Source organism: Zonotrichia leucophrys, chromosome 6, assembly GCF_028769735.1.
Source record: "Zonotrichia leucophrys gambelii isolate GWCS_2022_RI chromosome 6, RI_Zleu_2.0, whole genome shotgun sequence".
Lineage (NCBI taxonomy): Eukaryota > Metazoa > Chordata > Aves > Passeriformes > Passerellidae > Zonotrichia > Zonotrichia leucophrys.
This window is the reverse complement of record NC_088176.1, coordinates 19,033,271-19,050,778: the sequence shown is the minus strand read 5'-3', so window position 1 is coordinate 19,050,778 and position 17,508 is coordinate 19,033,271. Positions and strand designations below refer to the sequence as shown.

The 17,508-nt window shown below is 40.9% G+C and overlaps 1 protein-coding gene across 9 annotated transcripts in view; it reads right to left on the bottom strand.

Annotated features, from left to right (window-relative positions):
* Positions 1–17,508, bottom strand: part of PAX2 (paired box 2) — an 88,896-nt gene that overhangs the window by 7,530 nt on the left and 63,858 nt on the right. For 4 of the 9 annotated variants that reach the window (XM_064716571.1, XM_064716569.1, XM_064716578.1 and 1 more), the window contains exons 8-10: positions 9,795–10,004; positions 6,021–6,122; positions 105–191 (exon numbers count right to left, since the gene is read on the bottom strand). In XM_064716571.1, coding sequence (XP_064572641.1) covers positions 105–191; positions 6,021–6,122; positions 9,795–10,004 — 399 coding nt within the window. Of the gene's footprint in view, positions 1–104; positions 192–6,020; positions 6,123–9,794; positions 10,005–17,508 lie in introns of those variants that run through there. The other 5 variants (XM_064716573.1, XM_064716572.1, XM_064716575.1 and 2 more) reach the window with 2 other exon arrangements.

Genomic DNA, 17,508 nt, shown 5'->3' with positions numbered 1-17,508 from the left:
CAAACAAACAAACAAAGAACCCAAAGAGAACAAAGAAAAGAAAACAAAGAGACAAACAGAAGGAGCACGAGGCTGGGGGCGTGCTGTGGGAAAGAGGTACTCACTTAGTAATGCAGGGTTGCTGAACCGCCAGGCCTCATTGTAGGTCGTGTACTGAGGGTGGCTGTAGGGATTCCCTGAGAACTCGCTCCCTGGAAGAAACCAAGGAAGGTGTGAAATGCAGTAAGCAATAAAGATTAATGTCTGCTGTTCCATCAGACCAGCGTTCATGCTGAATCCATTTGCCAGCAGGAAAACTGGAGCATGTAGCTTCCTTGTCTAACTGGAACTCTTCCCTTCAAGGCACTGCTGTGCCTGTTCAGTGCAAAGTTGCTTACCCATACCATTAAGCATCACAAAATTGACATCTTCACAGTCAAGAAATTAGTTCAAATTCAATAATACAAATAAATTATTTAAGTGGGGTGGCTTTTTTCCTTTTTTTTTTCATTGCCTTCTGTCTTCCAATTCTCAAGCTGCGGTAGGACTACATATGCAAGTTTTTATGCACTTAATTATCAGCTTTCTTATCAATAACATTGAAGGTTCTCCAGTAGCATCGAGACAGCAGGCATGGAAGGTTAATGGGACAAGCTCACAAGAAACTCTTTGGAGCTAGCAGTGCTGTTGAGAGCAATAGGTATTGCTATTTTTTTTTTTTATTAGGGTACTGAGGGTGATGGCATAACTGTGAAGAAGAGTATCATTCATTTTTGGAAATGCTCTGAGTTGGCTGTGCTTAGATACAAAACAAAATGGAAAACACATGAATCACTTTCTTTCTTACTCTGGATGATGGTATTAGTCAGAAAAGTGATTCATACATGATTAACCTCTCTTTTATGCTTAGTTAGTGAATTATAGAGAAAGCTTCCTGCATTCTAGCTCTGGAAAATGTTTTTCTAATGATTAGCACTTTAGGTACTCTGCTGAATCTGAAAGACAAGTTGTGCTACAGCTCCCCTTTTCACATTAGGAAAATGGGCCCAAACCAAAATACTTCCAAATTTTGTGACCTAGTAATGCTCTGCACCAAGATCTGAATGGTGCAGAGTCTTCTAAAGCATTCAGTTTTATTGTGCAGAAGGAGTTGAGTCTCCCTGTTTCTTAGAAGGCTGTGCAGGGTATTTGGTAACTGAAGGGGTCTGGTGCTGCATTCAAAATAACAAATCTCCAAACTTAAACATGTATGCTTCTATTATGGAAAATCATGACATGATCTGATCATAAGCTCAATTTAATGTAGTATCAACAAACTGTGGACAATTAAGGCCATCTGAAAGGCCTTATGTGCTTAGAATACTGTAGGTATTAGCTCCTGGTCTGCCTGAAGGCAGAGGTGGAATTGTTCAAACAGAAGTGTTTGAGAAGCACCTGGCAGTTCCTGCTAGATAGCACGGAAGAGGAAAAGAAGGTAATGCAAGATGCCTGTGATACAATTACCAAAGAATGTCAATTAATTATGGCATAATCTCTGCAAATCTCCTCTCACTGAAGTATTAAAGCCAAAACCACAGATTCTCAGATGGTGGAAATTAAGTCTGTTCAAGTTAGGGGATTTGCACTGCTTTAAACTTGAAGAGGATCTTTCCAGCAAGGTTTTTAGAGGTACTCAGGGTGATAACCAACGTACTCAGTGCAAAATTGAGTATGAATCAAACGAAATAATAATCCAAAGATATTTTAGTCACAGGAGCATTTAGTTTCAGTATAAAACCTCATTTTGTGTGAGAGATCTTTCTAACTACTGTTTTAGTGATGATAACTCAGCATAATTCCATAGCTAGAAACATCGTGCATGGAAAATTGGCAACTAGCTAGGAAGGAATAGGTGAAACCTGTGAAGATGACCGTGCAATGCACAGTCCAGATTTTTCTCTTCTGAATTGACTTATCTCTGGAGTACACTGGAATTGGTTTGCTTCCCAAAGAAGGAGAAAAAAACTATCCTTATGAGAATTTCTGCTTTTGAAGTGTTTCATATGACATAACTTTACTCTATGGAGAGAAATTGTTCTGATATTTCAAGACTTTTCTCTCACTCCCTGCTGAGTTGACACACTAAACTGTTTATAGTGTTGCTAAAGCATGGGTTAAGCACAGGAGAAAGAGCCACAGCTATGGAGCGTGGGGAGGAGGGAGGGCAGCCACTGGAAACAGTGTTTATTGACGAGGAGTGAAAGCATGCATGCAGCAGGATAATGAGCTTTTGAGCTCAACTGTGACCAAGAGGAACTGAGCTATCGCCTTCCCCGATCACTAATGAAACAAGTGTAATTTCCTCATCAACATTGGATTCTGTTTAACGACTCCCTGCCGCTGCCGTCCCCAGCCCTCTGCAGGCTCTGCACTGCCCTGTGTAAACTTCAGTTCCTGCAGTGGATGCTGACTGCACTAAAACAGTTTGCAGAAACTTGATGTCCTTTCTGGGAAAGAGGAAGAATTGAGACAGGAATCAACGGTATTCTGTTACCTTTGTGGGAAACTTCTCTCAGATGTGTAGGTTAAGTGTAGCCCAATACCTGATTCATCTGTCTGTGAGTGACTAACCCCTGCTTTTCCAAGTGTGTGCTCAGGACCACTGGCCTTCGTCCATGTTTACAGCCTGGGACCTGAAGTTACAGGAAGGGCAAATGCAGGGATATGTATCTTGTCATCTGCATAATCCTCAGAGACATTTGCATTTGTTGGCCATGCTGCAGGAATGCAGTGCTACAGGAGACAAGGTTTTCTCTAGACTATGTGAGTAGAAGTCTAGTGAAAGGTTGTCATGGGTAGAAAATAGCAGCTTTGATTAGCACTGGTTAAGCAATCTTCTCAGAAACAGTTTTCCATTGGAAAATGCTGTCTCATTGAAATGGAAATGTCTTGCTAAAGCTTGTCAGCTTCAATAGAGTTTTGGAAAGAAAAGTTCTGAAGTTATTGCAAATTGAAACAAAGTGTTATGTTTCAACTTTCTTGTTTTGTTTCATTTTGCCTTTCTTATTTAATTTAATTTCCTTTCAGTTCTTTCATTATTTTAATATGCCTTGACATCTAGAACATGTTGATGTTATTGAAATGTTTCATCCTGATATTTGCAAACTGAACTGTTGCAGGGTTCTGACTCGTCATACCAATGCAAGATGAAAGCAAATATCAAGGAATCAGAATTTGGAATGGGTTAGAAATCTGATTTCTGAACAGCTGTGTGTTTAGCTCTGCACCTTTGTTAAAAGAGGACAGAGCCTCTTTCCTATGTTTTCTCACATCTGAACAATAGGTTTGTTTGCATGTTAGTGGCTTTCTTAAAGATACTTCCTGAGTAGTCATCTTGCTGGCTTCTTGTTTCCAGTGTAGTTAAAGCACTGGCTTCTGAACTTTCTTGGCCTGAGGGCACATAACAAACCATTGGCATCATTGTATTGGATTGTTCAAACTGGGCTCCTAACAGAGGTTGCAAGTCAGCACAGAGGATTGATCTCAGGAGGCCTGTATTCTGTGCAATCTGTGCTCAGGGAATCTTTACTAACACTATTTCTTGGCATCTGTATTTAAATCTTAATGGTTTAGTCTTCTAATACAGAAATGATGAGGCATGAAGTGAGCCTAGCAGGTGGCAGGCTCAGAAAAAATAAGGGATATAGTTTTCACAAAATATGTAGTTTAGCTATAGAACTTTTTGCAAAAGATTTCTGTGCATGTTAAAGGCTTATATGGGCTCAGGAGACATTTTTTACATTTGTAGATGGAAAACCTATCAAGGGTTTAATCTTAAATAGAAAGATGTCTGGCTTAAAAAATTTATTAGCTGCAACATGGAGGCTTGGAGATATTTCAAGAAAGTACCAATACATACTTGCTCTACTTTTACACCCTTCCCCATATTTCCCCTGTTGGCCCCTGACACAAAGTAGTGGCTGCAGAGGTCTGCAGAGTGACCCATTAAAGGAAAATCTTCTGTTTCTTCCCAGGAAGCCTCTTTATCTCCATCTTGTTGGCTTCAGCCACACTAGAAAACAGGAAGAAAAGGGCTTCCTGGCTGGGTCTGACCAGTGGGGTATGACTGAAACAGCCAGAACCTGATGCTCTGTTGAAATATGCAGTAACTACTGCAGGATGCCCAAGCAGGCCACTGGAAAAACTCCCTCTGATTAAATGTTGACATCAGATTTAATGTGAAGATATCCATTTGACCAGAATAGGTTTTTTTAACTTTGAAGTATAACTTAACTTTTTTTTTCTGTATAATTCTATTAATTTTGTTTTGGGGAATATTTCTGGGTTGCCTTTTTTTTTGGGGACACTACTATCTTATATGCAGCCTCCACATTAAGGAGCTGAAATACCTTATTCTTGGATAAGTGACCCCTGGTATTAGTGGTCTCAAAAATTATGTCCCAGTTTAGGAGTCAGTATCATCCTTGTAATGATGACACTAAACTTACATAGTAATCACTGAACAGTTTCTACTCAAAGAGCCAGCTATTTTGATATTATTAATAATTTCCATATGCTGTGACCTCTTATAAGTTTTGACCAGAAATGATCTAAATATTGTCAACTGATTTTACCTACTGTTACTGGGCGGAGTTGTGTGTGGGGTGTTAATTGATCTTATGTTGTCTTAGTGCATGTCTGATTCTGGATAATGAATCCTTCCTGAATAATTTAGTGTAGGACATCCCTAAAATTTGCCCCCGGAATAGGTTGCCCAGAGTAGTTGTGGATACCCAGTCCCTGAAAGTGTTTAAGGTCAGGCTGGATGGGGCTTTGCACATCCCCTAAAGATGTCCACCGATGACAGGGTGGTTGGAACTAGGTGACCTTTAAGGTCCCTTTCAACTCAGGCAGTTCTATGATTTGTCACTTTAAGATGTTAAGACTTTGACCTGAAAACATTTCCTAAGAGTTATATTTTCACTGTCCTCACTAATGTTAATGTTCATTTAGCTATCTGTTCTGAGGTCTGGGTCAGAGTTAAGTTAGGCTTTCCACTCGTAAGGCCTGGCAAATCATATGATAGTTTAAGAGCTTTCTGTCCTCAGCTTGTTGCTGCTTTAGTTCTGGACTCATCCCTTCAGAAGCAGAGGCTGCAGAATGGCTGTGTACCTGCCCCTTAATCACACAACTCACAGCCATGGGCCATGAAAAGCAGAAATCAGTGGCAGATGAGTTCTGAGTTTGGAACTACCATGTCTGAGAAAAATCCTGCCTCTTCATTTATCTACTGGGGACAACTGTCATCAGAGGAGAGTGGGTAATAGAGCCTGAGGTAATAAACTCCTCAATTGTCCTAGAGTAAATGGTTCTCTCTTCTTCTGAAAGAGTGGGAGAATCCAAATGCTGAGATAAGGTATTTCTCCAAAGCATTGGGTATCAAAGAAAGTTTGTCTTTGGATGTAGGATTAGGTTGGTAATTTCCTGGACTGGAGGCACTATTTTACAAACAGGACGTGGTTAAGTAGTTGGTTGCTAAGAGTGAATAGTTAGTTTCTCATGAAATGATGTTAATAATTTCTGAGTTCTTAGTAAGTTTAGGCTATATAGACAGTAGGTCTTCAAATACTGTAGGTATTAAATTGCCATTGATAATTTTCATCTTGATGGCCCTGGATTTAGACAAAAGGTGAGTTGTCACCCTTAGTTAGTGGATAGGTGAGTATCTTGAGCCAGGAGCAGTACATAATAATCTGCATGGGTCATTGGAAAATAATTACATTAGTTAATGAATACTAGGGTTAATTAATTACCAATTAATTGCCACAGGTTATAGCTAGCTAGCTGCCCATAGCAGCAGTGAATCAGTTACTAGGGGGAAAGAGATACATTACAAAAAGGGTTTTTAGCTACATTGGTTATAGGCTCCTGATGGTTTCTTTATAAAAGAATAGCTCTTCATGTCAGCAAAGCAATAGCCAAGCCAGCTGTGAAAGCTCTCACAATGCTGGTAAGCGTTCAGACATGTGTGCACCATTACTGAGGGCTGGCAGCTGACTTACCAGGAACCATTCCTGCAAGAGTTGATGTTGGGTAGCTGCCTTGTCCAGTCGGGGGAACATGGGGTGGGTAGCCAGGCAAGGTGGTGCTTGCCATATCACGACCTGAAAAGAGAGAGAATCAGGACAGGTGATCAATACAGATAAGATCTTTCAATATTGATTTGGTATCATCTCTTGTCCCACTGTCACATGACTTGATAGGCAACTGCTGCACAGCCTTTTCTTACATGAGTTCTGTCTGCTCACTGAAAATTTTGGGTGAAGATTGGGGCACTTTTGATCTCCCACTGTAAGGATGGATGTAAAAACTTAGCTTTGATGAGGCTCAAAAGAATTTGGTTTGATTTTGGATCTATTTTAACTAAATCAAAATGGCCTTGATCTGCACAGAGTGGCAGCATATTCATTGCCAGAGTAGCTGAGGTCCTGTCTATATGCAGTGGATGCGGTTCCAAAACTGTGGTGATGTTGCTTTAGGGCATGATCAATGTGCAAGGCACTGGGAAGTGATCCAAGAGTTTTCTGTGCCTGTCTCTCTTCCCACCTTTGTAATTCACCTGCATATGGTTTTAGGCAAGTCACTTTACCTCTCTGTGCTTCTTTTTGTGCTGCAAACTCTTTGGTGCAAGAGCACACTTTTAGTACATTTGCACAGTGCTTAACATGAGACCAATAATGGTTGGACTCCTTCCAGATGTTGGTGTACTATATGTAATAATAGGATCATGCAAATTAGTTTGAGTCTCACTTCATTTTTTTCGCAGGTACAAGTGTTTTTGTTTATAATACTTTAAGTTGTGATAACTTTTCATCACCAAAGAAGCAGAGAGGGGTGTGGATTTGGTGTATGATTGTAGATTATTTTTCCTCTCTAGGAAGTGCAGCTGGGGGTTTCTTGGTTGATGCCAGAGGCATTTCCTCATTTGGACTGGTTAGCCTGAAAATGGGCCAGCCAGAAGGGCATTTGCTGTTAGTGCTTATTGCATTTAAATGAACTAAAATAATCTCAGAAGCTGCTGGGAGTTTCAAGCCAAAGCAAAACAAAACAAACAAAGAAAAATAAAACAAAACAAAAAGCTAAATAAATTAAGATAATCTTTCCCCCACAGCTGCTGAGAGATTTACAGCTCAACCTCCAGCACTGCCTACTGAGATGTCAGCCTGTTCCAGGCATCAAAAGCCTTTCACATTCCCTAGGTGAACTATAGCTCACCAAGAAGTTTGTGCTATTATTGTTTTGTTAAATTTTGTCTCTCCTGGCAAGAGTCTGATTCACCTTTAGGAGTGTCAGGCTAAGTAAAGCCCATTAACACCACTGGAGTCACAGGAACCATGCTGGGATATGCCAATGAAAGAAGAAGTGTTTGGTTAGCTCTACTACCGGCAGAATGATAACTGATAAAAGCAGGCCCTGGAACAAGCATGAACCTTGGCTGGGGAAACAGAAATAATTAACAGTTACAAGGCAAAGCAAAAACTAATAAGCATGGAACATTAACCTGAAGGGAGGAAGTTTCTCTGGGATGAGGTAGGCTAAACCAGTGCCATTGCTTTCACAGTTTTGAGTAAGGATTACTGAGGTGATTTACTCAAGAAAACAGAAATGCAAGTTCATTCTTTTTTCCAGAAGAGGTTCCCTATCAGTGGCTGAAGGGCATAGTTTATGTCCTCTTAGACAACCGCTAAGCCATTTTCCAGCCACTCCCCAATACTGATAAAAATAAATACATAATGTATCAGGGATTAATATTCTACACTCTTTTACTCTTTTATCGCCATCATTCCTTTAGTGACTTGTTGCTGTATGTTAAACTGTATGAATAACACCTAGTAGATATAGTCATATTTTTCTCACTCTGGTTTAAGGCAAGAAACTTTTATGCTTAAAAATCTTGTTCTTTTAGTTTCATTTATTGACTAACCTGAGAAATAACAAGTGATGAGTGAGAAAACAGTGTCACTGAAAAGTTAGAGATAACATTATCTAGCTGCAGGCAAAATTAATTCATTTTGACACTTTCATTCAGGTGGGATCACATATACACTCACTCTGCTACTTGATGTGTGCACATATGCCCTGTGTTTTTATTCAGACATGAGCACACAGAGGTTGATGTTCAAAACTGACCATGGAAAATTTGTTGGGAAGTGATCATTTGTCAGAATCCCAGTCTTGAAAAAGAAGATAACAAACAAGTACTGTATCAGTAACATCAGTAAGACTCCCACAGAGAAACTCTTCAAATGCTGTTACATACAAACAGGCCCCTTCCATAACCTTCTCTCATTACAAACAGGTAGACAGGATTATTAAATTCTTGTACTGCAGGGCTATGGCAAAGCTAGCTCATAACATGATTCCAACTGCAGCCATTCTTCTTCCTGCAAGAACTTTCTGAGTGAGGAACAGCACTTGAATCACTGTGACACTGCGCTTTTGAACATTTTTGTTCCAAGTCTAATTCCCTCTAAGAGTCTTAAGGCATGTGCCTCTCAAGAAACACAGAGCCTTCTAGGCTAGAAGATGGTCATATATAACAGTATCCCCAGATAGATCTCTACTTTGGAGCCATTTCTTGGCTTAGGAAGTGTCCAGAACTCAGAGGCTCTTACTGGCTGCAGTAAGGTAGGACCAAGATGGTCTTATGAACACAAGCCTTCTTACTTGCTGTTTTCCTACATGGAGGTTTAGAAATGGAAATCTGACATGACAAGACAAAGGAAGGATATTAAGTCAAAAGAGAAAAATAATATAGGAACATGAAGAAGGCAGAAGTAAGAAACACATTTCTTGAGTGTTAGGAAGAAGATAGTTTCTTGAGTATTAGTGTGGTCTGCACTAAGTCTTATCTTTTCTGAAAAAGCCCAGATTACATTGTTTGAAAAATAGTCAGTGGTCACCCAAGACGATACCCACTATTTCACCCAAGTCACCCCTGAGATTCTGCAGCAATGTTGCTTCTGTCACCTTGCTCAGGAGTTTCCCTTAGTACCTACCTGAAACTTGACCTTCCTCCTCATCTTTCCCTCCTGCCTGCTGCTCATAAATGCTGCCATCTTCTGCAACCTATTTCTTCACTGCTGCTTTTCCCTTAAGAGCCACCTGCTCTTCCCTTAAAGGCTACCTCAGCTCTGTATTCCTTTGGCTGTAAAAGACAGTCTTTCACCCATCCTTCCTGCTCTTGACGTTCAGACATGATGCTGGGTTTCTTAACTGCTTGATCTGCTGTGTGAAGGCACCAGCTCACATTGACACTCCCAAATCAGGTGACTCAAACACTGCTCACAGCACAGCTATGGCCGTGCTCACCACCTGCCCGTGTCTATTTGACTTAGTATCTGCAACCCATGCTGAACAACCCAGGCAGGCCTAGAGCTGGCTGGAATCTTCACGCTGCTGTCATCTGCCTTGGGCTAGCACACTGTATTGTGCCTGCAGTACATGCCTACTCATGGCTATTGAGTCAACACAGGATTTTGCTGTATGAATGTTTCTACGCTAAGTCCCAAACCCAATCCAATTGGGACACCCAGTCACTTCTAGGTAGTTACAGCTTCTTTTCCCATTTTATTTTAAAAAGAAGGACAGGCATGAAAACTTTTTGATTTTTCATGGAGCTGAGAACATACACTGCAGATGCAGACCTGGAGCATGGTTGCTGTGGTTCCCACTTGCACTCAAAGAGCTTGCAGCATTTACTTGCCTCCCCATCAGACGAAACTGAACCCCTTGCCTACAGCATCCCCGCTCAGTTTGTGGCCAAGGCCGGTTACCTGCTATCAGAGGCTGGCTGCTGGACTGCCCAAAGTGGGCACCATGATGAAGGAAGGCACTGTAGCAAGGCGTGGACGCATCGTCTGAAAGGGCCATGTGGAAGGGCTGAAGATCAGCCTGCCCAGAGCCGACCGGCGTGGTGGGGGTGAAAGGGGTGAGAGAGGCTCCATGAGGCTCTTGCTTTATACTGAGGGGAGAGGAGAGGTTTTCTGTGGTAGGGTAAGGGATGGACACAGACAGACAAAGGGAACAGGGGAAGGAAGAGGAGGGTGGGGAAGGGAGGAGAGGAAGAACAAAATGGGTAAATGAAAATGGAGTGGTTAAAATCTACAGGGAAATTAATTTTAAAACAAAAATAAAAATAAAAAGGCTAGGAGTAGAGCAGAGGAGCCAGTGCTGAGACAACAGCAGTAAATGTGCCTGGGGGCTAGGCTCAGACTGCAGGAATGCCTCTGCAGAGCAGCAGGAGATGAGGGGAATGGAGTGCAGTGGCAGAGGGGAGGAATGGGAGGCAAGAAGAGAAGGAGGTAAGGGAGGGAACATGCAGGAGAGGGAGGACAGGAACAAGCATAGGATTGGGAAGAAGAATGCTCTGAAGCTTTTGTGCTCCCTTTCCTGCTGCTTTTTTTTGCTGGCCAAAGGCATATGAAGATGCTACGCTTACACAGTTTGGGTCCAAGGAATTGCACCACTTTTTCTCTTCAAACTCAAGATTACCTTCCTCAGGAGAGTAGCCTTGCTATAAGCATCTATTAAACCGATTGCTGGGTGTAATGGCCAAAGCTTCTCTACCCAAATTTCATAAAAGCTTGACAAAAATGGTATAGCTGGAGTTTGAGGTTAAAATACAAATGGGACTGTGCAATTAATAGGTGGATAGACAGATGGATCAATCAATTGATCTTGTTCACAGTGGCACATTTTGGAGATTTAATCATAAAAACAGTCAAGACTGACTCTGATTGTTCCCAGAGTGTAGTTTTGCCAGATAGATACCTTGACAGAGAGACATAATGGAAGAGAGGAAATGTAGGGGACTTGTAAAAGATCTAATTTTCATTGTTGTTTGCATTGGGCCTCCATTTCTGATCGATTGAGCTTTGTCACTGTTCCTAACTTGGCTGCCAAGTAGGATGTTTGGGAATTGAAGAACTCTGTGACCTAAAGCATGAGTACTCCAGAACACCCACTGCTGTTGGGTCAGTAGTAATAGAGTCATGTATTTGGACACCTGAAAGCAAAGCATGGATGATATTAATCAGATCCAATCCAAATTATCTACCAAAGCATCCGCTGTGATGGCAACTATTGCCAATGGCCTATGAAATAAGTTAGTTCTGGTGGTTTTGATTTATACAGAGAAATAGAAATGTGACATATAATTAGGACATAAATCTGACTTCATTAATGTAGACCTGGCTTAATTAACTTTAGGCACCTTGTTGTGAGGCTGTAGTGCTCACCTAGACAATAAAGGCCTGGGCAATTTCTCTCTGTGAATGCTGTTTACCCTGAGATATTTGTTTCCTAAAGATTTGCTTCCTGGCAAAAATGATAGTTTGCCATCTGTGTTCTACTCCAAGTACTTCTAACATGGGTGGCCAGCAAAGGTCTCTCATCACCAAGATTTCTTTGCAGCAAAGACATACGCTCATGTTTCAATTAGTTAGGAAGGATCAGTCCTGGCCAAGAGGGATACACTTCGTCCTCACTTAGTTTACTAAGTCAAGTCACTGGTACGCTAAGTGAGCATCATCATTTCTTTTCCCTTTTTGGTACAAAGCTCTGTTTGCCAAGGACCTTTTGTGGAGGATATGGGGAACGGAACTTGGAGTATCTGGATTTTATTTTACAGGATTTTATTTTATTTTAATTAAAGTCCCCAGAATAGGCAGCCCATCAGCACCCAGCTTCTGCCTTACAACCATACACTGTCCTACTTGTCCCACTAGTGAGCCTTCATGTGCCAGAGCCAGTCTCTGTAGATCAAGAACCCCCCCAAGCTATTTTGCTCCTGTATCCTCTGTTCTCTGCAAGGCAAGGAATGCACAGATTTACTTTCAGACCAAAGAGGCAGAGTCACCACCAGCATTCTGGGAGTGCTTGAAGCCTTTATCCAAATAATGTTGATACAAGATAATTTGGATGACTAGACCTATCTGCAGGCAGAGGTCCAAAAGTTCCCTGGGCTTTCACAGGCTGCGAGTAAAGGGATATTTTTCAAGGAAGTCATTGGACAGTGATACGTAAATAAACTGGGGACACTTCAGTCCTGGGCATTTTCCACACTCTTATTTCAACTCTTTTTATTATACAAGAGACAGCAGGTGTGGGGAACTGCTGAGGAGGAAAGGGCAGAGAATAAGGTGGACATGGAAGCGTGGGTGGGCAGAAGCAAGAGGTGCTATGGGCAGGGGTTAATCCTGTTTGCACAGCCCCCAGGCACGTTGGGTTTCCTAGTCCCTCCCCTGCTTTATTTCTCTTTTAAAGCATGGAATTTTCAGCTATAATCCTTCCTAAACCGCAGCATTTTTCAGGCGCTCTGTGTAAGTGAAACCATAATCTCTGGTAAAACAGACCGCTTAAGCTGCTGTAGCATTAGGCCAATCTGATCCAGCCCCTGGATTTCCGCTCTGCCCAGCCACCACAGAGAGGATTTCAGCCTGAAAGACTGTGTAAAGCCCTTGCAATGGGAATAACAGTGCTAGGCCTTGCCTTGCAAAGCTGGGAAGGGTTAAGGGACCAGGAGCTATTTGTCCCAATGTTGTGAGGCTGTTAAAACCCCTGTCAGACTCACAGCGGAGATGAGCCCAGCCCTCTCTTGAACACATCAAGGCTTATGAAGAAAAATTCCTCGCACCTTCCAGAGCCATCGCCATTTACTCAGTGTGTGGGGGGATAAAGAAGTCAACAGTAACATGGCAAAGAGACTTGAACACAATAATGCTAAACACTCTTCTCTCTAATAGTGGAAGGGAGGCGAGGATAAGGTCAGACAGCGAATGATTGCACAACTAAAACTCAGACTTATGTGTGTCTATTTATCTGTCTGTCTTTCCCTCTACACTCTGCAACTGCACAGACATAACTTATATCACATGTATCTTTACTGATGGATGGCATTTACCATTTTTTACTCCTTTGTTGTCCAACTCTCCACTGACTAAAAGCACCTGAATTCTGTCTCTGGTATAACTCCTGCCACTGCTATGCTGCAATAATTGCCCCAGTAGTGAATTATAGCTCCAAAGCATGTCACTGTATATGAAATCAATTGATTGATCTATCTATCCACCTGTGAATGGCACAGTCTCATTTTTCATTTTAACCACCTCAAACTTCAGCTGCATCTTTTATGTTTTCAATTTTGATTTTCTCCATTCTCTAATTCTTTCATATTTGTGATGGAGAAGTTGCCTCTGCCTATCCCAAGTACCACTACTGCCAGCAAGCTGTGGAGCAGTGCAATTTTGGTTTGTCTATGTTTTGTTGGGAATGTTTCTTAGTAAGGCTCCTTCAGTGAATCCCAAGGTATATCTTTCTCCTAGGGCTGGAATACCAACCTGAAATCAAATGGCAGGAGAGTGGAGGGGAATGAGTTTGCAACCCCTTTCCAAATCAGCAGAAATATATTCCTGCCCCAATCTCCTTTATTCTTCTAAAAGGCAATATCCTTGTTTATAGGTGGCGAAAAAAGTATCACCCATTGTCGTGGTGGGGGAAACTTGAAACTCATCAGGGTGGGGATATAGCTGGAAACATAGCAGAGGACAACATTTTGTGAATCACCTACTCCTCTCTTTCTGACTGTTTTCTGAGTTTTCAACCATTTTCTGAGTTATGGTTGTTTTTATTCCATTCTGGCCCTCTCTTCTGTTATTTTGGTGGAGAGCAAGAACTGGTGATCTCTAGCCTAAATTCCTACTGTGAATGAAGGGATTTTGGCCAGACAGAGTGAGAGGAAGATTCACAGCTTTGGGTTCCTATGGAGACTCATCTCAGCTTTTATCATGTTCTCTCCTGCTGAAGGCAAGGGAAGTGGGGTGGGGGTTGGTTGCAGGACTACATGAGCTGCTTGTTTTTCATTGCTGTTTTCCTGGAGGATAAGCTATCTGCATCCAGTGCTCCTTTCCTTTATAGTACACAAAGAATACCAAGATGGCACATCCATGCATGAGGGATAGCTCTCACACACCCATTCAACCCTGCTTACCATCTTGGCAATGTTTCCTGTTTTTTGTCTTTTCCTGAGGTCTCTATCAAATATTTGTATGACCCCAGTGCCCCACCCTTCACAACACATATCTTTACAGCATTGCTTAGGGATCACTCTTTTATCTGTGAGGAACTGAGCCCAGAGAAGAATACTCAAGTTTGTGTAGGGGCCCTGTGCCAAAGCTGAATCTTATCTCAGGTGTTTTGAATTCTATCCTTGTACCCACCTCTGAAATGTCTTTTTCTGTATTTGTGTTCTCTATTCCTAAGAAGAGTTTCATTGTGGTAAACAGAAAGGGACTGGGTCCTCAGAACTCATAGACTGGTGAGTTTACACTATAGGCAGTGGAGTTACATCACTTTCTCCCTTGTGGTGATCTTGCCTCAAATTCCAAAAGCCATACAGAAGACCAGACAGGACTCACACAGCATACTGTTCCTTTTGCTTACTGTCATATCAGAATAACCACTTTTCCTATTCTTAGTTTCCTAGGTTTTCTGTTGTGAGAGCATTTTTCAAGTTGCACAGTGCTTTTTCTCTTCTCTGATCATAACAGATCCTTGCTAGAAGAACTTATAGGTGTCCTATGATTAACCTGCTTCTTGTTGTACCTTTCCTGTCTTCCTACTGACTGGAGAGTGTGCCTTGTGTGTTCAGATTTTTTTCTGTTTGTGCACACATTCACCCATGCTCTTAACAACCTTGGGCTGCTTTCCCCTAAGAGTCAATGCTGTTGTGACATCACATCCCACGTCAAATTTTGTAATGTATTTTCTGTATTTTTTCATTAAACTGAATATTATAAATCTAGATTTTATGTCTAGTCTGATCTGATCAACTGCTGCTTTCCAAGTAAACTGACATGCTAACTCTGTATATTACTTTGAAGAGAAAATTGTATACCCTTCATATGGAGTAAAACATGGAGCTTCCAGTAGACCTGTGATCTGGACTTACTCTTTGAAGCTACTTGAATCCTAACCACTTGGGAACTCTACTGGAGCCTATTTCATGTGGCTCTCAGTACATTTGTTTAAAGATGGAGCTGAAGAGGAAAGATATGCTTTGAAGTCCTGGGTGGAGGGGAGAAAGATATGCGTGCAACTTGTGGACTTGACAAACAGAGAAGTTCAGTGGAGTTTATATTGTTGCCTTTCTTGAGTCCCAGCCCATTGGATCTGGCAATTTCTACCTGTCTTGAAATGTAGCATGTGTTTATTCCTTGCTGTTTTGTGACTTGAGTGTTGCCTCTTAAACAAAATGCTTTTGAAATACATACTGGGCAATGCAAAACCTGTTAGTTTTTCATACAGTCCTCATTATAGGTAACTCCAAGGTTCCATCATAATGGTATTTTACTGATCACAAGATAGGATATATCTTCCTGGGTAGCCACAGCAGTGGTAAACTTAAAAAGATGGAACAAAGATTACTCTAAGCTTTCAATTTCTCTGAAAGACTGCAGTGGGCAATTCTGGTTGTACAAAAAGTGAGCCTGGTGAATCCAGTACAGTTGACAGACACCAAAAGTTATTAATGTCTGCTTAAATCAGGTGTAAAGCACAGTCTTGCTACACTGGGCAAATGTATACATCGCAAGAATTTTTATCAAAATCGTACTCATTGGTTCCTTCATTTAACTTCAGAAGAAAAGGCAAAACTTAAATTGCTGGAAAGACAATATAATACAATTATTTTCTCTAAAAAAGTCCCCTTTTGTCCAGCAGCATAGAGTGTGGCAGCCTGCAATGCTGCCTCTTGCTGAAGAAAATTGGACTGGGAATGCCAATTCACTGCTATTGTCGTTATATGACATTATTTTCACTCACTGCTATTGTCCACTTAAATGCTAATTTAAGGAAAGCAAAGATATTATTTCTTTTAGGCCCGTCCATTTCTATGTTCTTCAGTTGAATATGCCTTTAAAGCCCACCAGCTGCTTTTTTCAACATCATAAAGTTACTGTCAGTGAAAATTCCACTGAATGCATATAAATAGTTTATGTGATTCCTTCCCCATCACCCCTGTTCCTGTCTGTTTCAGGGATCATTCATCTGACCATCTATCACTCTGAGCCATTTGGTCCCAGAAAAGAATAGTAACACCTTTTGCTTTTACAAATTCCTTGACTAGATAAGAAGATGCTATCTCTTCTTAAAGAAGGGAAATGGCAGATTAAACTTGGAGGTCCTGTTGACTTCTGCTTTGGCCAGTTCCTCATCTTCAATTTGACAGTCTTGCTCACAGAAAGTACTACCTTCATTTTAGTGAGGTAGGGTAGTAACAACCTTGTAGTAGATGCATGATTGATAATCAAATTCCATTTTCAGGGCATTGGAGCATCCAGAGCTGACTGCAGCCGGGCTGCTGGGTGGGGTCAGCATCTGGGATCTGCCATCACCAAAGCCAGCTTGGGCCCCCCAGCTGTTTGCTATGCAGGTTATTTAAGTCAGATGAGTCAAGCCCTGACCAGGGCCATTGCTTGCTGGTATCAGAGGCTAAAGTGGACTGGAGTAAGGCAGGAATTTTTCACCAGTAAAACAAAGAAAAGGAGAAGAAAATACTTCCCCTCTCACTGTAACGTTACAAGTACCACTGAATGTAATGGTCAATTTTAGTCATTATTTAAAACAGCAAATTGGATCAACTTGTTTTACATTTCCACTGTGAGGCTGTTCGCTACAAGCTTGAATTTTATGGGAGGTAACAAATATTTTGACAAATTAAAAATTCACCCTAAACATAGTTATTTCAGTTTTTGCTAAGTAGATGAACTACATCAGGGGCACATTTATTTAAGCAATTATGTTGTTTAATATAATTTGTCTTCACATATTATTACATGGCAAAATAGTGAACGATGAGTCCATATTATTATTTTATTAGATTATTAACTTTTTACTTGTTATCTGTGTCAAGTTATATTTGTATGGAAATTAGAATTAAATTAAAAACAGTATTTGTAATTATTCATGCTAATTAAATAAAATGACCATAAGTTCCCTGACTTCCTAAATATATTAGAACAGAAAAAGCAAGCTTTTCTAAGCAGGTTTTGCATTAAAAAATTCTTTATTAACTGGAGGGAAGGATAGCTATAAGAAGGAATTTGGATTGGTTTAAGAACCATATTTTAAAAAGAATAGATTTCATTCTTTCCTACCAACTCTAATTCACTTACTTTGAGGAAAACAAATGTTCCTGCTTTTTCAAATCTGAGTTTGTTTTTTCATTTTAAATGACCAGATATTGAACTGAACAGAATTCTCTTTGGTTCACTCGCTAATCTGAAATTAGGGAAATAACATCTGCGGGAGGCTAAAGTTCTCGAAGGATTGTTTAGCATTTCAGAAAATCTTTCCAACTGTCTAGCCAGCGATTTCCCCATGATTAGCATCACTGCTTTCCTGAAAATCAGATTCTGTGTGAATACTACTTTATGTCTTTCAGGTATAGCAAGAATCCTTTTTTGTCAGTAATTCCAACATTTTTTGCAT